Source organism: Rutilus rutilus (assembly GCF_951802725.1).
Source record: "Rutilus rutilus genome assembly, chromosome: 15".
NCBI lineage: Eukaryota > Metazoa > Chordata > Actinopteri > Cypriniformes > Leuciscidae > Rutilus > Rutilus rutilus.
Genome location: NC_140220.1, coordinates 33,027,717 through 33,049,386, shown reverse-complemented (window position 1 = coordinate 33,049,386; position 21,670 = coordinate 33,027,717). Strand labels below are relative to the sequence as shown.

The 21,670-nt window shown below is 37.7% G+C and overlaps 2 protein-coding genes across 9 annotated transcripts in view; both read right to left on the bottom strand.

Annotated features, from left to right (window-relative positions):
* Positions 1-258: 258 nt before the first annotated feature.
* pdia6 (protein disulfide isomerase family A, member 6) lies at positions 259-6,793 on the bottom strand. The gene is made up of 13 exons (XM_084431828.1): positions 6,651-6,793; positions 5,972-6,116; positions 5,650-5,707; positions 4,322-4,448; positions 4,117-4,223; positions 3,904-4,034; positions 3,603-3,717; positions 3,065-3,205; positions 2,715-2,799; positions 1,773-1,845; positions 1,479-1,637; positions 1,231-1,327; positions 259-1,142 (listed from the first exon to the last, which is right to left on the bottom strand). The coding sequence occupies exons 1-13, from the start codon at positions 6,664-6,666 to the stop codon at positions 1,074-1,076; spliced, it is 1,323 nt and encodes a 440-aa protein (XP_084287954.1). The 5' UTR covers positions 6,667-6,793; the 3' UTR covers positions 259-1,073.
* Positions 6,794-8,108: 1,315 nt separating this feature from the next.
* Positions 8,109-21,670, bottom strand: part of otofa (otoferlin a) — a 67,138-nt gene continuing 53,576 nt past the window's right edge. The window contains exons 27-48 of one of the 8 annotated variants that reach the window (XM_084432944.1): positions 21,550-21,621; positions 21,188-21,307; positions 20,909-21,070; positions 20,653-20,815; positions 18,342-18,496; positions 17,952-17,981; positions 17,686-17,823; positions 17,505-17,580; positions 16,921-17,060; positions 16,299-16,436; positions 16,077-16,214; positions 15,866-15,993; positions 15,577-15,747; positions 15,143-15,303; positions 14,888-15,030; positions 14,566-14,654; positions 12,992-13,090; positions 11,344-11,585; positions 11,019-11,197; positions 10,791-10,891; positions 10,294-10,495; positions 8,118-9,082 (exon numbers count right to left, since the gene is read on the bottom strand). In XM_084432944.1, the coding sequence (XP_084289070.1) occupies positions 10,315-10,495; positions 10,791-10,891; positions 11,019-11,197; positions 11,344-11,585; positions 12,992-13,090; positions 14,566-14,654; positions 14,888-15,030; positions 15,143-15,303; positions 15,577-15,747; positions 15,866-15,993; positions 16,077-16,214; positions 16,299-16,436; positions 16,921-17,060; positions 17,505-17,580; positions 17,686-17,823; positions 17,952-17,981; positions 18,342-18,496; positions 20,653-20,815; positions 20,909-21,070; positions 21,188-21,307; positions 21,550-21,621 (2,826 nt within the window). In that variant the 3' untranslated portion in view covers positions 8,118-9,082; positions 10,294-10,314. Of the gene's footprint in view, positions 9,083-10,293; positions 10,496-10,790; positions 10,892-11,018; positions 11,198-11,343; positions 11,586-12,991; positions 13,091-13,244; positions 13,344-14,565; positions 14,655-14,887; positions 15,031-15,142; positions 15,304-15,576; positions 15,748-15,865; positions 15,994-16,076; positions 16,215-16,298; positions 16,437-16,920; positions 17,061-17,504; positions 17,581-17,685; positions 17,824-17,951; positions 17,982-18,341; positions 18,497-20,652; positions 20,816-20,908; positions 21,071-21,187; positions 21,308-21,549; positions 21,622-21,670 lie in introns of all 8 variants that reach the window. The other 7 variants (XM_084432943.1, XM_084432942.1, XM_084432945.1 and 4 more) reach the window with 7 other exon arrangements.

Below are 21,670 nucleotides of genomic sequence, written 5' to 3'. Positions count from 1 at the left end.
TCATAATTTGCTCTTTTGCATGTGTGGTATTTTAATTCTCTTAGTATTTTTTTTTTCTCTGTAAAATGATTGTTGAAGTGAAATGCCAAAACTAATATTTGTACTGGAGATATATATATTAGCTTTACGAGTCATTTCTAATTTTGTATAGTGTTAATTGTGATGATGGTTGTATACTGCAGCTGGGATTGGGATGTCCAGACATATTGTTGTCAAGCCAAAGCATCGGGAAGAATCTTGAATGTTGCATCTTTACAACTGAATAGTGTATTTGTTTGCATGAATCCTCAATAAACCACTGATTCATTGGCCACTGGTGTCTTATCAGAATAGCTTCTATGATTAAAAACGACTCAATTTCTTATTTTTGTTTTATTTTCATAACAAAAACATTTATTTCAAAACAAAGCTGTGTAAGAAAAATCTACACAACGCCCACATTACACCTGGTCAAACACGGACAAATGGGCAAACTGGGATACAGGTTGGCTGCCATTCTTTTCAGTAACAATTTTAAAACAAATAACCAAATAATAATAATAAAAGAAAAAAAGTCACATGAGAGGGATAAAGGGCGAAAATGGAAACAATGTTAAGCTTCTTGTAACTCCAGTGTAATGAGCTGCTGAAATCATAGAAAGGCGGATATAAATAACTACTGGTTCACCTCATTACCAGAAAGACCAGTACCATCTGATTAAATCTTGTCAATGAACAATATTAGAAAGTGTTCTATGAAGAGCCTCTGTGTGACGTCTGCTTACTGGAAACAAGTGATTGATAATCAGTCACATTCTGCTTCAAGTTGATTGAAAGATCCAATCAGTCACGAAATCAAAATGTGAAGAAGGAACTTGAGGCAGAGCAAGGCTCAATCATGATGTACATACTGAAAAGCCTCATGTTTAAACTAACGGGGGTGTTTTCTTTTAAAAAGCTGCACAACCATTTGCTTTATTTGTATGTTTTCAGGAGTCTTAAGGAAGTTCATGTCCCTAGCATCCCCTCATCCATGGGAGAGAAGACATGGGCATCATTTGGGTCTCAGAGATCTAGAGTGGTTTAGACCAGGCTCATAACTCATCCTTCCCCAGATCGTCCAGATCCACGTCGCTCAGGTCAATGTCATCCTCCATGGGCAACTGAGGAAAGGCCAAATAAAGGGGGTTGAAAACAGGAAAGGATGACATCCATCCATCCACCCACCCTCACACTGTTCTCTCTACTCACCACTCCATCTTTCCCATCCCAAGGCTCCACAGTGTTGATCTTAGGCAAAGCTCCGCCTCCCACCGTAGCAGTGGAGCCACGGCCAACAGAAAGTTCCCTGCATAAATAAAGACATTAATAGTTTAACGACATAAAACAGGCAGACAGTTAGAAGGGCCATTATAAACAACACCTTAAATTTACTGTACGCTAACAGTCTCTGTGACGTAACTTGTTTCCTTGTAACATAAACTCCAGCCTTCTGTTACCTGAGGAATTCGTGGATGCCCGTTTCACTGAATGAGCCTTTAAGCAGAGCGAACTTCATCTTGCGAGCATTAATGGCTGCCATGGCGGGATAGCCGAACCCACCGATCCCGAGAGAGGCCTCCAGCTCCATCTGTGCCCCTGCTTCAGTCCACAACCAACTGTGTAGAGAGAGGAAAGAGAGTGATGTGTATGACTGCATCCCGCGCTCTATTCCCTAAAGTCTCGTCTCTGGCACACAAGCAGCGACATGTACTGGTGTTATTTATGGGCAAGATGATGCTGAAAATACTGACCCCCACATCTTCTTCTTGTATTTCTCTGCCATCGTCTTCATCACTTCCATGTAAGAGTTTCTTCCAGATGCACCTGCGAGCAGAGAGAAAATCAAAATAACTGTGTTGTTGCGTCTTATTGTTTACTAAAACTATGACAAATTGGTGCTTAATTGAAATAAAGCAGAAATAAAATAATTAGATTATAAACTTAAATGAAAATTAGAAACATTGCCTTGGCAACTAACTGAAAAAAGTTGAAGTACTAAAATTACCAAAAATGGAATAAAAAAACAAACAAAAAAATGAACGCTAAATAGAAACCAATTTTTTTTTTAAAAGACAAAATTACTAAAACTTCAGTAAAAAAAAAAAAAAGTAAACTAAAACTGTAATAGTATATAATACTAAAATAGCACTGTACATTAACCATCAATCATGTTCCTAACATATGAGTCTTACACAGTAAGCTGAAAATTAAGTGATCACTTATAAATGACACTTGCAAAAAATAAATTACGTTATGTATGCATGCATGCACACACACACACACACACACATATATAAAACAATTATATTTTAATTCTATACTATTTTTGTGAAAAGAAAAGTTAATATGCAACAAGTGAATTCACCATTATAATTTGTACAGTATGAATTTTTTTTTTTGAGGTATAAAGATTACATTTAACAGTTAATAAATTAGTCTTTATCTTGTTAACCAAGTGAACGTTAGATGACAGCAAATGTAAAAATAGAAGAAATGATCATCCAAAAAAAAAAACAATAATCAGCCAATAAGAAAACATTTTTTTTTTATATAATAACCTATAACTAATATATTGTGCATCCCTAGTGACCATCACTGTTTAAGAGGCTTGTCATTTTCACATTTTTCTTCTTAAAAACAATAGTTTTGATGAAATCACTTGATGTGTGTTTTAGGTTGACGTTGTATCGTACCTGTGTCGAGAATGTGAGGCAACACAGCAATCATACACAGCTGATAGTCCTCGCAGGTCTTCTTCAAAACGTCTTCATTCACAATCTAAAGGAAATAAAAACCACATGAATATAAACCAAACTACACCTATTATTTCTTCACAAAATGTTTGTCAAAATAAATGGTCACACTTTACATGTAACAAGGACACAGTACAATAGTTACTATAGTAAGACCTCTGAAATATGAATAATTATGAACAACTACCTTAACCAAACCCTAATCTCTCTAGTGAATGCATGTAAAAATAACACACATTAGTTACACCATATTCTATAACATGCTTAAAAATAGAAGAGAAAACACTCACCTCTTGAAGCTCTGGGGGAGAGATGTTATCAGAGAAGAGGTCCATGGCACTAGAAACGATGTCAGATCGGGTACGTCCGCCCTGAAAGTCCTGTGGCTCCTCTCCTTTACGAAAGATCTTGATGGTGGGGAATCCTCGAATCTACCAATAAAGACAGCAGAAAAGACACCGTTAATGAACCCAATGACCTGTGAAAAAAAAAAAAAGCCACAAGCACAACAGACATTCAAGAAAAATGAGCTAACAAAAATGTTCACTGTCCAAAATGAACTAATATTTTTTGATGACATAACTGGGATCTGAAATTAAATTAGGGACAATGTAAGAATTGCTGGTAGCACTTTATTTTACGGACCATCTGCATGCACGTACTATGTAATTATTATAGCTATTACAGTAACTGGGTAATAACTAGGTACTAACCTGAACCTATCCCATGTAGTTACCTTATATTAACCAGTACTTTCTTAGGCAATTACACATACTGTAAAATAAAGCGCAACCGAATAGTTTATATTAAAAGACATCAAATAAGTACCCCATAGCGGCTTGCCAAGCCCTGGTGAACGGTGGCATCCACAGCACCCAGCTTCACTTTACCCTTCGTCTTCTCTTTGACTTCTGTGGCGGCTGCCGTCCATTCCGGCTCAAGACTGGAAACATTAAAGAAAGTCAACACGGGAAAGCTCAGCCGGCAGAGGAATTTCATCGCGGCTTAGAATCCTTGTAAATAATTGAACATTGATTCAGCGCTTCAATAATGCATGGCACAGCATGTCAGGTACGATTTCAGGAGAATGACAGACAGACAGGTCTTATGATGTATGCGAGACACATACTTTTTGCAGTGTCCACACCAGGGGGCGAAGAACTCCACCAACCAGATATCGTCACTGTCCAGCACGGTACGGTCAAAGTTATCATCGGTCAGCTCCACAACATCCTTCTTATTGCCAGCACCACCTCCACTCTGATCACAACATCACAGAGGAGTCAATCAATGGAAGGAAAACATAATTTAACAATACATTCTGCATGCTGAGCTTCAATACCTGTCTGCTGTAGTCTGAGCCTCCAGTCTTTCCACCAAGCCTGTCTTTGACCAGCGAGCGAACAGCATTCAGAGCTGCGTCTACGATGGCCTGACTGACTCGGCCACCTAGGACAGAGAGAGAATTAACAACATGCTTTCATATGGCCAGAAAACTTTTTCTTTACATGCATGCCAAGATGTTTGATGAAAATGCAGTACTGAACCTTGGTAATCCTCTGGTTTGTTTTTGTTGGCTCCAAAGATCTTGATAGTTGGGAAGCCTCGGACTCCATACTGGCTTCCCAAGGAGTTGTGTTGGTCTGCGTCCACAGCACCCACCTTCACGATGCCCTGTACCAAAACACAAATGCTATCAATGATCTTTTTTATATCCATTTTCACTCAGTTTATAACTGTGGTGAGACACGCTGCTTGTTATTTCCGAATTTTTAGATACAAAAATAAGTGATGGGAATCATAAGGATTTGAACGATTCAGGTTTCGATTCATGTTCCATTAAACAAGTATGGTTCCTTAACAACAAAGTCCTTTTAATAAAAAATAATTAAACCTAAATACTACATACTATACACCACCATTCAAAGGTTTGTGGTTAGTAGGATTTTTGAAAGTCTAACTTAAAAGCTAACAAGACTGCATTTATTTGCTAAAAAAACACACAAGAAACACAGTAAAAACAGTAATAGGCTCCCCCAGAGTTAAACAGTTGAGTTTTACTGTTTTCGAATCCATTCAGCCGAACTCCGGGTCTGGCAGTACCACTTTTAGCATAGCTTAGCATAGATCATTGAATCGGACAAGACCATTAGCATCTCTCTCTCTCTCAAAAAAAATGACCGTAATGATATGACGCAGCGCCTGATAATAGGTCTAATAGGTTAGACAAACTTAGTCCCGGTCACATTGGAAGTTACTGAGCCGGGGACTATTTTCAGGCGTTGCGTCATATCATTACGCCTGCTGGACTCATGGTACGGCAGCAAAGTTTCTTGATTATTACGCAGGACTGAGAGTATAGCTCCTAGCCATATCAGCCTAGAAAATCACAACCATTCATTTTCCGTCGGTCTTAGTACACGATGTAACTACAGAAGAGTCAAGTTTTAAATAGGAAAAATATCTAAACTCCTTGGTCATTTTTTTGAGAGAGATGCTAATGGTCCTGTCCGATTCAATGATCTATGCTAAGCTATGCTAAAAGTGGTACTGCCAGACCCGGAGATCGGCTGAATGGATTTGAAAACGGTAAAACTCAATTGTTTAACTCTGGGGGAGTTGTAAAATGAGCCTATTTCCAAAAAAAGTGGAGTATCCCTTTAAAGCATCCTTGCAAAATAAAAGTATTAATTTCATTAAAAAATTTTTTTTTAAAGAATCTTACTGACCCCAAACATTTGAATACTAGATTTTGGAAGAATGCTGAAGTTTAACAAACCATTCTGTGCCAGTAAATTGAACCGGTTCTGAATAAGCCCCAGTTCTAGATTGTAAGCGTAATTAATTATTATGTAATTTTAAATTTGGAATTTACCTTTAGAGCTGCGGCTGCTTTTTTCCATTCAGGGGCCAAGCTCTTGCAGTGACCACACCTTTAAAAAAAAATGCAACATAATAAATAAAAAAACATAAACATCATCATGACTGTATTATGCATCATATGCAAACTAAGACTAACTCTTAAGGCACTTCATTTGCATTGCTTTACATCTCATTAAAGTAGCAATGACTCATACTTTCAATTATACACAAGAAAGCAACAGATTGGGTTCCAGACAGTACCCCGATCTGTAACTAAAGACCAAGAGATCTCTATGAGTAACACATACGGGTTCCACCACATTCTTACAACTTACCAGGGGGCATAAAACTCGACCAGCCAGAGACTGTCACTCTGCATGACTTCCCTGTTAAAGTTGGAGGGGTTGAGTTCAACCACATCATCACCGGCAGAGTAGAGACCGTGGACAGAGAGTACAGTCAGAGAACACGCCAACACACCTGAGGAAAAGATAAAGAAGGAGCATTAGTACTGGAGTACAGCAAGTCATTTCAACAGCTCTATTAAAAAGAAAACCAGATCCACAGCATGAAACACTGCATATGGTTCATAATCATAACAACCAGGACATTCTACTAACAGACTCTAGGCACATACAACATATTATTGTAAAATCTCAATATGAAGAAACTGCACATTTAATTATTATTCTCCAATTGGTATTCTGCAATATGAAGATGAATTTGCTGTAATGTATAGGCCTAACCCACCATTACACACTCTAAACTAACTATAAATGTACTATACGGTGTTACACACTTACACGTATGCATTTAATGTAAACAAAAGCTTCATAAAACACACTTCAGTTGGTTCAACTTTAGAGAGTTGTTTCTCCTTTTGTCATATTAACGTCCAAACTAGTTCTACAGTTTAGGCTCTCTCCATCTCACAGTTTGCTTGCAAACGAATTTGAGTCAATAAAACGCGCCTCTCTACAGCTGAGTTCACCCCTTTATGTCATTTTAACTCACCCAGTAGCGCTCGCATGGTTGTTCTTTGTGCCAAGTCAATTATCTTGTTCAAGGCTTCTTCAGTCTGTGCAGTGCTGTGTGAACTCTCTCTCCACCTCACTCACTGAATCACACGACAGGTCTCCAACCAGCGGCGTAACAACACAGCACAGTCGTACCGTGGCCCGCGCTGATTGGCGGGCCTCCACCCGGAGACGACCTTAGCCAATAGGAGCTCGACGTGTAGTTCTGCATCTCGGGAGAGGTACGGTGGCTATGAGGTGGCAAAATTGTCTAATGAAATGTACAAAAGTTAAGGATCTATGTATTTTAATACATCAAGTAATATATAATTGACAAAACGTTGCTATTTTATCGTCCCCTTGACACATTTTAATGTAAGATAAAGACAAATACTTCTGGTATTTATAATGCTTATACTTGTTTGAATTAGGATTTAATAATGCAATATATACAAATAGATGCATGTTCAAAGAATGATTTTAATTTGAGCCATAATATTATAAAGTTTACATAATAGTTAAGTTACTTCAGAAACATCTTAACACAAAATAGAGTATAAAAATATATAAGGGTGTTCTTCAACTAAGGGCACTTTTAATACCCCCTGGAGTAGATTTATTAAAACTAGCACATTTCAACCATTAAAATAAACCATTAGGTTAGTATTGATTGTGCAGAATGTCCCTTTTTGTACGACATTTCCTATCAAGCTTTAATTGTGTAAAATTTACACAAATTATATTTATAATACACAAAATGTCAGCTATGAAATGAGCCTTAGCAAAGGTCAACCACTGTGTTCCATTAAAATGTCATTAGCATCACTTTTACCACAGAATGTTATTAAACACAATGCAAGTTGAGACGTGGTGGACCGTGGAAATGTTCATGACTTTCAGAAATTAGACTATATCAGATACTGCATGCATAGACACTGTTAAACATTGTAATAAGACAAATTAACTATATTAAGGTTTTTAAGAATCCACAGCGGCAAAAGGCTCATAGTTGAAAAAACACCCATAAAAAGCCTCTATACATACATACAAAAAAAGAACATTTATATTATGCCATGCATTTGTAAATAAATGTATTTGAATGCATATACTAAGCAGTGCTTTTAAGCGATGCCATTGATTTTAAAAATCTGTTTTGTGCATATTGTGCTGAAAGCAGGTGATTGATCAGCTTATCCTGAGATGTTGAAAATCTTCTGGATGAAAGCTGAAGGCAGAGAAAAGAACAGAAGGCCCAAAAAGATCAGCCCGGTTATGCTGAGCAGAGTCACCACTGTGGCCAACTTATACTGCCGCCAACCCATTATGCAGGTCACCCGTATTGGACTCAACAGCCACGACAGGCTAGTAGTTGGACGACTGTGTGAAAGAGAACAGGGTTTTAAACTATCTCACACACATACATGCATACCCACACTATGGAAACAAGAAACATGTTCAGTTTTTATCTCAATGAGTTCATTTTATTGTCTCCATACTGACAAAAATAAATCAATCAATCCATATTGCACACTTGTGAACAAGAATTAAAAATACACTCTTTTTATATAAACAAGCTAAAATCAGTGCAAACAAGTCCATGGTCAAATGCCATTCATTAAATAGAGCAACAGTACATAGCAAGCAAACAAGTACACAGCAAGCAAAATCAACAGTAAGAAGTACAGGAAAGAGCATTCAATTGTTTTAATTAAACTTGAAATTAAACATAATTCCCCACTAATATCTGTGTGTTTCTCTAAAGAATAATCAACATTATTGTATCTTACTGGAGTGCAGAAGAATTGTGTCATGGACTGAAAGTGCAAACATCAAGGCAAAGTTTAATCAAATAACATAGTGTACTGTATATGAGGTCTGCAACCCTATCATAATATATTTTTTTCAGACTGCAGCCACTGATGAACAAGTCATCTTTCTTAAGACAAAGTTGCATGCTTATTGTGCTTTTAGCAGCGACACGTACACGTCTAGACAATAACTACAAAATCCAAGAATTTGAAGCAATGCATTTATATGAACATTTGAACGGATACCAATAACGCTAGTCCAGTTTAATTTCGTACCAAAAATAAACAGTGCCGCTTTCTCCACAATGACGAATTATTCTTGAAATGTACAAATAGAAAGATAAATAAGATAATTGATCTTCTCCAGGTAAGACATGCAAATTGATACCGAAAAAGATTTTTGATACGTTATGCTTAGAGTGCAGCCTTTCTGACCCCTCTTTAGGCCCCAAGCAGCTTCTTGACCAGATAGCCTGGCATGCTGTAGAGAAACAGGCCCACCATGATCAGCAGCAGCAGAGCCAAGATGATCTTGATGATGAGCCACTTGTAGCGGTTGCATATCAGGTAACGGATGGCCTTCAGCGGGCTCAAAAACCACAGGAAGGTGGTGTCAGGCCGGCTGTGATTGAAAGTGGTGAAGGGGTTGCAGGTAAGAGGTGGTGAGTTGAAAGGTGAAATCAGGGATGATGGAGGAAGAGAGGTAATACAAATGTTAGTGGTTAGTAAGATGATTGGTAACATGACTGAAAAGTTGTCAAATCTCTTAAAGGCATATTAACCATTTAAGCAATGACTTAAAAAGGAAAGTTTGTTAACGTCACAATGAACATGAATATTGAATATTGCAGTGTTTATTATATATGTACATATATATAACTTCCACTTGCAATGACGTCTCTTCTCTGATGACGTGTGCGCCAGCGCACTCACAAGAGATCGCAGCAATAGCAAACCACAACAAGCCAATTATGATTCCATCAATTCGTGATGGGCAAAATCAAGTAGCGCCCCAAATTTTTTTTCTTGTTGGAGAAGCCGTTTCACTCGGATATACATCACAATAGGAAAGAAAAGACTATTGCAACTTCCATTTCATGCCGACTTTAATGCCATTCAAAACTTTTATGACTTTCTTTTGCTGAGTACAAAAGAAGATATTTTAAAGAATGTTTTTTGTTCATACAGTTAAAGTAAATGGGGTCCAAACAACACATTTGTGTTTCACAGAAAAAAGAAGTCACACAGGTTTGGAACGACAAGAGGGCAAGTAAATGATAGCACAATCTTAATTTTTAGCTGGTAAAAACATTCGCCTAGGTCAGGGGTAGGGAACGTCGGTCCTGGATGGTGTGTTTGATTAGGGTTGATCATCCATTGCTCTCCAGGACCGACGTTACCTACCCCTGGCCTAGGTCTACCGTGTGTGTCAGAGTGATACTGTAACTTTGCAGTGGGTTGAGCTCAGAGCAGTAAAATGACACATCAGGCAAAAAAGGTAGGTCCAGAAAAAGCACAACAGCAAACAGTCAAGAATAAATATCATAAAATCCATAATAAATAATAGAAGTCATTGCCAAAAACAGACAACCAGAGGAAAAATGACCAGCAAAAGACTTGAGGTACCACACAGCATGCAGCTATGCGGTAAGAAAGAGTTGGGATGACAAAATGGAAAACACCACAATCCCTCAGGTCCATGTTGTAAAAATGGTACGAGAAACAAAAAGACAGAAATACACAGTGAATGGTGACATTGCACAGTTTGAGCTTAAAGGTTTGCTCAGAGAGAGACAAAAAGCAGAGAAAACAGAGGCAGTAAGAGTGGGCTACCAGTGATCTTCCCCTCTCTCCTCACGCCCCTAGGAGTTTCTTGACCAGGTATCCAGGAATAGAGTAGAGGAAGAGCCCAACGAGGAGGAGGAAGAGCAGCAGGGCCAGAGCCTTCAGGATCAGCCAGCGGTAGTTGTGCCAAATGAAGTATCGTATGGACTTCAGAGGATTCATGAACCACATTAGACTGGTGTCTGGACGACTTTTTCCAAAACAGGAATGGGGGTTGAAATGAAGGAAACGAGCGGGAAAGGATAGGCGAGGGAAAGGGCAGTCACAGGAGGAAGGAAGGATGTGAAAGAGGAGAGTGGGAGTATTAGAAAGGGAAGTTAACAGTTTCAGAAGGGCATTCTTCACTGGACTTCATAGTAGACTTATATAGTCTACTCTAGAGTATATCTTTTTATTCATAATCTGAAACTGCATTGGTTCTCAGATGTGCTAGGCACCATGTGAGCGGAAGCAAATGTGTGTAAATGAGCTGCTTTATATCTTACTTTGGTTTCTCAAGTGGCTCAGGTTCGTTCCGTCCAAGACCGACTGGACTTTTCTCTGCCTCCTCAGCTGTCATTAGATGGAGCTCTGCCTCCACTTTTCCCTGCAAGCATGACATGGTTGGAATGTTAATGAGGTAACCTTAGCAATCATTCCAAATACACTACATGCTGGCTAATTATCAAGCAGTAGTAAAATAACCTTTAGATAATTGCATTGTATTAACTCACCGTGAGCTCAAATTCGTCATTCTCATCTCGGGCCACAAATGGCCACCAGCCCTTCACTCTCTTCTGTTTGAAGATGGAAATGGTTGGCAGCTCATGTTCTTTGAGAACCATGTTGAGAGAGCACCGCTTGGCTGTTTTTGCCCCACGGGGAAACTTATTTAAGTCCAACTCAATCGCACCTGTGGAAATAAATCCCAGGCAGCATAAAAAATATATTTTAATTGACTTTTAATTAAGCACATTATTAACGACAATAATCAAATGACTCTTCAAACCCCAAATTATTTTGCTATACATGCAAATAAGTCATGTTTTGTGAGCATACCCAGGAAGTCATCTGCAGAGAAGTGATCAGCATCCCATACTTGAAGGGTGAGTCGAGCAGGAATCTTGTACTCTGTCTCATCCCAGGAAAACATGGATTCCTTCTTGGAGATGACTATCTTCTCCTCAGCCATTAGATAGTCAAAGGGGTAGACAAAGCGCCAGTTGAAGTTTCCCTCCCCAGTTAGAGAGTGATAATGCACGTCTGTGTCCTGTTTATCCTCCTGCTGTCCTTTCAGCCAACTGAGCAGGGAGATGATTTTCAATTGTTAGAAGTGGCACAATAATATTTTAACATTTATGCAAAAGAATATCCAAGCACGGTATACATATTGTCATCAATGACTTATTGTATGTCACATGACAAAACATGCACAAATGTTCTGAACATGTGTCCTTTAAAAGTGCATCTAGATATTTGCAAATGTGTGAAATGTATAGACAAAAATACTGCATAGACAACATGCATATGATAGCATTTATACATATCAAGTTGATGCTCCATACAGCATCAGGAAACTGAACAAAATAAAAGTTCTACCCCGTGGTCATTGCAGTAAGATGTTATTAAACATTTTATTGAAGCCTGAATTATTATATTTTCGGTCACACTTTATATTAGGGTCCAATTCTCCCTATTAACTATAACTTTTGCCTCAATAAACTCTTAATTACTGCTTGCTTATTAATAGTTAGTAAGGTAGTTGTTAAGTTTAGGTATTAAGGGATGTAGAATATGATCATGCAGAATAAGGCATTAATATGTGCTTCATAAGTACTAATAAACAGCCAATATCCTAGTAATATGCATGCTAATAAGCAACTAGTTAATAGTGGGAATTGGACCCTAAACTAAAGTGTTACCATATTTTATTATAAAATGCAAAGACTATGTACTGTAGATCATCAATGCATGACTCAGAGTTATGTGCTTGTTACTCTTTGATAATATAATTTGAAAGAGAGTGCATGTGATTACAAAATAAATACACTCTCTTTAAATAGAAAAGAAAAATAGATGCTTGACCTGACATCTAGTCAATTATCTGCACTTAAGTTGAGAGGCTTGCATCTGCAGAGCTGTGTAGTCTGCCCCAACAGCATTACATTATATAGAGCTACTGTCTGTATTATGTATTTCTTTGAACCATTAGTAGCCAACTGTATGAATCAGATACATGCATAATTGTATGCGTAACTTTACAAAATAGATCGATTCATTCCTTAAGCAAAATGTTGGTATGCAAATGCCACATGTCAGATTATAAAAGTAGGTTTTGGCATGCAAACAGACATATATCTTGTGCTTTCATGCAGTAATTGATACTGTGAAAGACATCTCAGTCCCCACGACATAAACAAAAATGGCTCTATAAACCAAGACCATACCAGTTATTAAATATTACATTTACATTTTATATTAACATTTTTATATGAATTAACTCAATTGAATTAACGTAAATAATAATATCAAATTAAATCAGAGGTTACAACTAGAAATCAGCATCATTTTGAACGATATGGTCCTGTTTAACTAGGATCTGCATGGAAGGTGGTATTTATTCTTTGGATGTGAATGGAAGGGGCAGGTACAGATTTCTGCAGGCGGTGGGGAGAGCGGTCAAGCCATGCGATTGTATCGTCTTTACCCCCTGACATAGATGTCAGACATCTTCTCTCCTGTCATGAAAGCATCGTCCTCTAGAACTACGTCATCAGTGTTCCAAATAATAACACGAAGCTCAAAGCTAGATAACAGCACAGCAATGACGTGGGGGGCAGGGAGGGGGATAGACAAAATGACATCGAACGCAACAAGACAGACAAACAACAAAAGGAAACAGAAACAAACAAAAAGTTACAGATTAACCACACACTCTTCGCACACCTGCCCATACCTACCCCCTCACAAATATGTCACTGGACTTTTCCCCTGTGAAGTAATCATCATCTTCCAGAATTACTTCGTCAGTATTCCATATTATCACCCTGAGCTCATATCTGGGAGATGAGTGGAGGGGAAGGAAAAGAACGGGATCATCATCTCACACTGTAAAAATTGTTTTAACCTAAAAATGTAACTGGTTTGATTTAAATGGAAAATATTAGTTAAGATTATAATTTAATTTAGCCGAAGTAAAAAGGTAAAAACGGCTCCTTAAAGACTTGATTGACCTTTTTACTTTCTTAATGCATGTTCCTGGTCTTGTAATTGATTCAAAATTGCCTTCGTAATCAAAACGTTATAGTCTTCTCTTCCTCTGAAATGAGTTTCCTTTTTTAATATTTAGTCTGTGCGCACTGTTGGATATTGGTATTGAATGTGCAAATAGCTTTTTATGCATCATTTTAGCAAACTCACAGGTCTGGCTCTATTCTGTAGCACTCACTTTCACAATTCAATCCTATCCAGATAAAATCAGGATCCGCTGATTACATTTATTTCTACTTAATTATGCCGTGCATTCAGAAATGCACATTTGGACTTTTTGCAGTGCATGAATATCTCAGACTCAAGTAGGACTTGGCCTTGGTAAAAATTGGCACATTCTTTAGATGATTAACATGAAAAAAAATAAAGGCAGATGAGAGGCGTGAAGCTGGCAGGGTAAGTATGAGAGGAAAAAGAATAAGGACAGTGTGTTGTATCTACAAACTCTAGGTGAGAAAGAGTGTCATCTGTTTTGTAGCTGAATCACAGTAGTATCTCTGTAGTTAAACATAGTTAAAAACTATTATAGTAAACAATTATTTAAAAAAAGTGAGGTAAAAAGACATTCTGTAGTTTGGTAATTTGCCATTCACAGCTACCTCTTCATCCAAAGTTTTTAAGTCATCCAAAGAATATTAATTGCACAAGCAGTCCGGATAACAAAGCAATCTGTTCCTTGCTTAAGGGTGTAATGACCCAAGAGTGAGAAAGTGATTTAAGCATGACTGATTATTAAAGCTTCCTATCTTTGTCTCATTTTCTTCAAGGCTAAACTCAGTGATGCACATATCAAAATGACATTTTGTTCCATGTACCTAGAGACGTTAAGGAAAAAACCTGTAAACGATTATTGCAACATTATGCACACATGAAATATTAAAGCCTTAACTGCAACAAACTATTTGAGATTAAAAGAGCATGAATAAAGGAAAAGCAGCAAAAGTTTCACTGATCCTGATTCAAAATGTGTTCAAAATGGAGTAAACCGAGACCTTGAACAGAATCATCTACCTCTTTGGTTTGCGTGGTGATATGTCAATGGCTGGTCCTGGTGCTGGTATATCCATAGGAAACATGTCCACCCACATTTCAATCCTTCCCTGTGAGATTATGAACATTTGAGGAGTTGACCAGTTAGTTACAATATAATAATGACGCATTGATACGGCACCATTTCGCTTAATTTTTCCTAAACGTTTTTTTTTTTCAGTGACGTTAAATTTTTCATTTACATTCCCTCATTTATCAAGCATAAATAAACTGCTGAAAATGATGAACCTTAGAATATGTCCTTGATAATCAGAGCTGTATTTTGTTGCACACGCATGCATACCTGCTCTATGCCCGGCTTGTCAGGGTTGAGGAGCGGTCTGGTCTCTACATGCTCAGGGATGAGTTTGCAACCAACACGTGGGATCTCCTCCCAGTGCTTAAGAACAGTGAGAGCCAAGTGTTCTTCTGTCTGCTTCTTCAGACCTGAAAGACATACAAAATGGATATCTTTTTTATAAATATTAAAACTATTAAAACTATAAAAAACTAAATTACATTAGATTACATTCCCTGTATAAGCTCTTAAATGTCTCACCACTCTCATCCTCAATTTCTGTAAACCCAAGAAAGACGCGGTTTGCAACTTTGACCCTCCCACCAGGTCCATAGTGGGGTCCATCCAATTTGCCTTCTTTGCACAACTTAGCAAGGATCTGAGTTGGTTTCTGAGGGTCCCGCCATACATTGTAACCATGACTGTCAGTTAAAAATATAAGACTGTTAGTTTAACACATTCATTCAGGGCAGTTAATTAAACAGACTTTACGTTTGGCTTGGACAGATCAAAACTATTTTTTCTAGCTATGGCTTTATTAATTATGATTAGTTAGATAAATTCATTGTCACATTATGTAAAATAAAGTAATCGATTGACAACCCCAAAATGAAAATACTTTAGCAAGTTGTTCTATAAAGATTTGAGTGTTTCATGCTCAATGTGTTGGTAAAACAGGAGCAGAGAGTACTCACACAGAGTAGTTGGATGCGATGCCACACGTGGCTCTGTGTTTACTGTAGTATCTGTTCTCCAAATCAATCTTAGTCTCACCAATCAGGTCATCAGTTCCGACTAAATCCCAGTCATATACTGCCACAGTCAGCATGGACTCCATTGGGAATGTGGCCTCTATGTCAAATGACCTTAAGGGAAAGAGAGAGAAAAGGGTGTGCTACATGAAGTGCTTTCAAGAAATTAATATGTTCTAGCTTGAGCTCAAACCATTGGTTTGGTTGGTTTACAATCGCATAGCCAACTCACTTTCCAAATACAGGATTCAGCTGCTTGGATATATAGTTCTCCTTGTCCCGAATATCAGACTTTCCCAATCGAATTACTATATAAGGGTCTGCTTTACCATTTATATCTGCAGGATGCAGGTCTGTGGCCTGAGAAGAGAGTCATGTTACTTTAGCTGACACAGTACTGCACTAATAACACCTACGTATGATTCAGAGTTGAATTCACTTACTCTAACGATATAAATCCTGATGAGAACATTGATAGGGTCATTGTGAGGTGTGCTTTGGAACATTCCCATGTTCGGGTCAAATCCTGACTCCCTGGTGATCTCCTCAGACAGTGGTAGTTTATACATACAGAGTGATCCCTGGTTCACGAGGAGACAGACTCAAATATCAAAATGACATGTTCATACTCTAATTCTGAAACCTGCTCTTTACACACACCTTACCTTGAATCTGCCCACAATTCTGTCATCATCAACCACATTGTGGTCATCATCATCTCCAGCCTTTCCTCTATACAGGTTGAAGGTGTGGAGCCAGTCCTCAAAGTTACCATACTCACACTCCAGCTCTTTATTGTACACCTGAGAATGAGATAAAGGCATTCATATTTATATTGAAATTCGATTAAATTGCTACAGATCACAGTTCATTTAGCTAATGCACCCTTTATCAATTAAAAGTTTAGGGTCTGGATTTTATTTTATTTTATGTTTCTCACTTTCACCAAGGCTGGATTTATTTGATCAAAAATTCAGCCGTTATTATTCCAGTCTTCAGTGTCACATGATCCTTCATAAATTATTCTAATATGCTGATTTCGTGCACAAGTAACATTTATTATTATCATCACAGTTAAAATGGTTGTATCGCTTAATATTTGTGTGGAAGCCATGGTACTTTTCAGGATTCTTTCATGGTTTCATTTTTTTGAAATAGACATTTTTTGACAATGAAAAAATAATCTTCCTGACCCTAAACTTTTGAACAGTGGTGTAAGTGCATTCTTATTAAAGTTCTTTATAAAGCAAGAAAGAAAAACTAATATTTTCAAGAAGACGCACTAACCAGAAGTTCATCAACTTTGGGTTTTGGAGGTCGTTTTTCTGTGCCATCATGGTTCTTCTTTTTGTCCTTGGAGCTCTTCTTGTCTTTGCTCTTCTCCTTGGGTTTGGTGCCTTTCATAGGAAATTCATCAGCTTTGATCTCTGAGGTTATGGGTGAATGGACAGGTATAGATGGAAATGAGAAACGGATGAGCACAACACCTACCAGGCCAATCTGAATGGACGTTTGTAATGACCAATGATGTTTTCAAGCCATGAGAGCTATTTTAAACACTCAAACTAACATGGATTATGTATAATTTACAAGATGGATCTCTTCATTAAAAACATTAATTAAATACATTAAATACTCTTCATTCATACATTCAAATTCAATAGAATTACAAGTAATATATGGAAAAATTTGATCCCAATGTGAAGATTTTTCATAGCTTGTAAATGTTTGTGTCCAACTTTCATGGCATGAAAAAAGATCGATACAAATGGTTTTAAGTCATGACTACAATAGTGATGGATATGGGATGACAGTGCTTATCAGAACAGGTGTCACAACACCATGATGTCCATGCTAAGTGCTGTGGTTACCTGCACTCTCTGCTGCTATCTCCAAATCTTCTCTTTCCTCTGCCTCTGCCAGAGCAGCCTCCTGGGTTCTGAGATTCTGCATTCACAGAAAGTGAAAATAAAATTGTACAGTATGACACAGTATATATCAAATGTAAAGAATCTTTACTAAGTTGAAATTAAAAGACATCCTCCTCCCCACCTCCATCATAGTCTCTATTGAGGCAAAGTATTTGGACCACCAATCCAACATGCTCTCATCCGGCTCATCTTCCTCAACATCTTCTCCCTTCTTTTTCTTCTTCTTCTTCTTTTTCTCTTTCTCCTTATCATCCTCGTTCTGTTATCACAAATGATGTTGTGATGTTTATTTGATAATAAATGTAATGTGTTCACAGTGATTCAATCCAACTTAATGAAAATGAAATCTAAAACATTTAAATCTGTCTAAACCAAGCCAAGACTTACCAAGTCAACTTTAACAACAGCATCGGTGGTCTACAAGGACAGGGCCACACAAAACATACATCAAATACAAACATCCACAATAGATTCTGCAATAGCATACTAGCATACACATCACATGGCTGTTGTTAAAGTCACCATGAAATCTGGAATGTGGAATGTGTTCCACATTATTGTTATTTTTATTTATTTATGTGCCCTTGAAATCTTTAACCAAAATGATTTCCCTCCCCTTGCAATAGCATCTTTTCTCTATCGCAATTTCCATTTCATGCCGACTTTAAAATGGGACATTAACCTTAAAGCAGTAAAACAAACAGAACCACAGTAGGAACAAGAATACTCAAAGCCAAGCAGTTTTCTAAAATATAACAGCATGGCACATCTACTCACAGCATCAATCTTGACAACTGTGTCCATCTTCTTAATGTTGGGTTCAGGCTCCATACTGACCACAATTTCACCTGAGGGATAAGAAATGGAACGGGAGTGGGGGCGGGAATGAGACGTCCCATTGGTGAGAGCCATGTAGCCATTGGCCAGTCTAGCTGGTGTGGGTAGGGTCATAAGATTTAGCAACCAAGACCAGCACCAGGACAGAAAGGTTAAGACCATGAAGAGGGAAAGGAAGAAGACATAGAGAAAAGGAATGAAAAGTCAGAAAAGCTGGAAAAAGAAATGGTCTGTACAAAGAATAATAATAAAAAAAAATATATATATATACTGTAACTTTTCTTTATTCACACTACCCTTCAAAAGGTTGGGGTTGGTAAGATTTTTTTTTAAAGAAATCTCTTATGCTCATGAAGACTGCATTTATTTGATCAAAAATACAGTAAAACAGCAATATTGTGAAATATTACAAATGAAAAGAACTGTTTTTATTTTTATATGTAATTTATTCCTGTGATGGCAAAGATCAGTTACTAGAGGCTTCAGTGTCACGTTATCCTTCAGAAATCATTCTAATATGCTGATTTGGTTTCTTTTTTATTATCAATGTTTAAAATAGTTGTGCTGCTTAATTTTCTTGAGGATTCTTTGATGAATAGAAAGTTCAAAAGAATAGCATTTTTAAATAGAAATCTTTTGCAACATTTTAGATGTCTCTTTTGATCAATTTCTTGCATCCTCGCTGAATGTCTTTCTTTCCAAAAATAAAATAAAATAATAAATTCGTACTGACCCCAAATGTTTGAACCGTAATCAATTATAAGTGAATCTTGATATATCATTTAGAGTTGTGCAGTATATGGTGCTAAAAATGACCATGGTACAATATCATCATTTGGCAAATTTGCTGCTACTCACACAGGGGCGGAGTCAAAACCTTTTTTTCAGGGGTGGCCAGGTAAGACAGTGATTTAATAATTCAAAAAAAATTATAATAATAATAATTCCTGCTTGGCTACTTCAAATCTACAAAAAAAAAATCACTTAATATACTGTGATTGTGTATAGCCTGAGTGGAATAGCTTAAAACACATGTGGAATGGAACACACGAATTTCAAATTTAAACATTATTGTTCCTATGAAATGACTGCATTTTTGCGTGGCATAAATTCTCTTCCATAGACAAGGAGTTTCTGACACAAACACGATCCAACTGGTAGAGCTCAGCCTATATAACCATTCAAACAATTTATAATTGTCAGTGAACATGTAAGGGATAATGTACATCCAGCCGTTTGTATGAAACAAGAGAGAGCGAGTCCACGATACTGGATGGCCTAATTAAATAACTGTACACAAAATATTGATTCGACTGAGTTTAAATATTTTATTAGCTCACCAAACGCAAAACATCCATGAAGAAAAAACGTTCCTAGCACTGCTGACTTCAGTGACCCGGATGAGCCTGCGTTATCTGTTTTGAGCGGTTGTTATCTGGGAATAACTTACCGCTGGATGTCGCTATTGACCAATCAGAATCAAGTATTCCACAGAGCCGTGTAATAATGCAAAACAATGTTAACATTTTATTGTAATTAAAAAGTTAAATTTATTGTAATTTAAAGATATTAAAAATGCAACAGCGTGTTCATTTATATTTTCTTTACAAAGTACAAATGCAAATGGGGGCGCATTTATTTGCGCAAACACAGGATATGTGAGCTAAACCTTAAGGGTTTTTTCCATTCCACTGAGCTACTTTTCCATTGTTTTTCTATGCGCTTGATAGACGTGTTTGACCGCTGAGTTCGCGTCTCGCTCTGCTGTGTTTTTGTTTATGTAAAAGCTGCTTCGCCAAGCGCACTCTTGCAGTGTTGCCATGTTCACTATCTTTAGGCTTGTTATTTTTTCCATATGAAGAGGTGAAATGAAAACTTAATTCAGCTGGAGTGTACACATGGCCTTTGTGCCAGTGTCACAGTTCTTTGAATGGAGAAAAGACCGCTTTTAATGCGGTCAAAATGCTTGTGTAACAGGGGTGGCCAAGCTTCAATCAGGGGTGGCACTGGCCACCACGTAAATACGCCCCTGTACTCACACAGTGTGACACAAAACATAAAAGTTTGACCAGCTTGACATTATATGTGTCAGATGGCATGTTTAACGAATGTTAAGTAATTTGTCATCTTTGCATGCTACAATTTTTTTTTAATACAAATATGAATTAGAAAAGCATTGGGAAAGTTACATTATATTACATTGTTATACTTAGTTATTACAGATGTATGTGTATATGTGTATGACAGGTACCTGTGTGAGCCCAGTTGTTAGCAGTCTTGTCTGGGGGGCTGTAGATGAACTTGCGAAGGCTGGACACAGCATGAGACCCAACCAAGGTGTAGCGTCCAAATGCCCTACAGTCCACCACCCGAATATTGAGGGGTGGATGGAGTAGCTCATTTTCTGGCAGATCCTGTAGCACAAGATTACTTGAGTTAACTTTTCAAATCAAAAAAAAAAAAAAAAGAAAAAAAAAAAGATTTTTTACAAATATAAATGCAATCACCACTTCAAACCACTTGACTAATGTGCTGAAGTTCGGATTCTTCTTGTAGTTCTGAATGAGGGCTGACTGAACCCCTTTCCCTGCACACTCAATGTCCACACGAGGCCTGTCCACCTGGGCCAGGTTGATTCTTTTAAGGTCCCTCAGACCCCAAAAGAGGACCTGGAGAGAAACGAAGGCCGTGGCTCAACATAACTGTAGCAGAAACTCATGAGCTGCAAATGTAGTTAATGCAAATGTTAACAGTCTTTTATTGTGGCTCTCTATGGCTATTTTCACCTCTATGCGATATCTGCTGAGAACTGGTCGTATGCCCAATGGAACAGGCAGAATGGGCCCGCGGTCAGAATCAGTTGGGCCATCGATCGGAGGAAGTGCTGCCCGCCCTGCTGGACCAATCTGTGGATAAAAACAGATATTACAGAATGAAAATATATAACTCATTAACTGATGAAATAATAAAGTAATTACTGACTGATAGTAATACTGATTAAATCCTCTTTTTCCAAACCTCTACCATGCCTTGTAAAACAGTAAAAAGGAAAAGCACAGCAATAGCGAAGAGGATGAAGTCACTTAGACAAGAAAGGAAAACAAAGACACGAATTAAAGAGGGGAAAATGTCATTTTGTTTATTGCACCTTGATCTGAGGCACAGCAAAGTCATGGACCGCAATAAGAGCCCTTCTGATCTCCTCATCATCATAAGGAATCTGTCAAGAATTCCACGGAAGTGTAAAGCAGAAAGATAGGAGAGGATTG

What these genes read in the sequence shown, in the direction of transcription:
- pdia6 (XM_084431828.1), bottom strand. An exon ending in TGGTGTGGACACTGCAAAAA is followed by an intron (nt 3,718 to 3,903) that starts GTATGTGTCTCG and finishes TAATGTTTCCAG; the next exon opens with TCTTGAGCCGGAATGGACGG. An exon ending in GCCTCACATTCTCGACACAG is followed by an intron (nt 1,846 to 2,714) that starts GTACGATACAAC and finishes CTCTGCTCGCAG; the next exon opens with GTGCATCTGGAAGAAACTCT.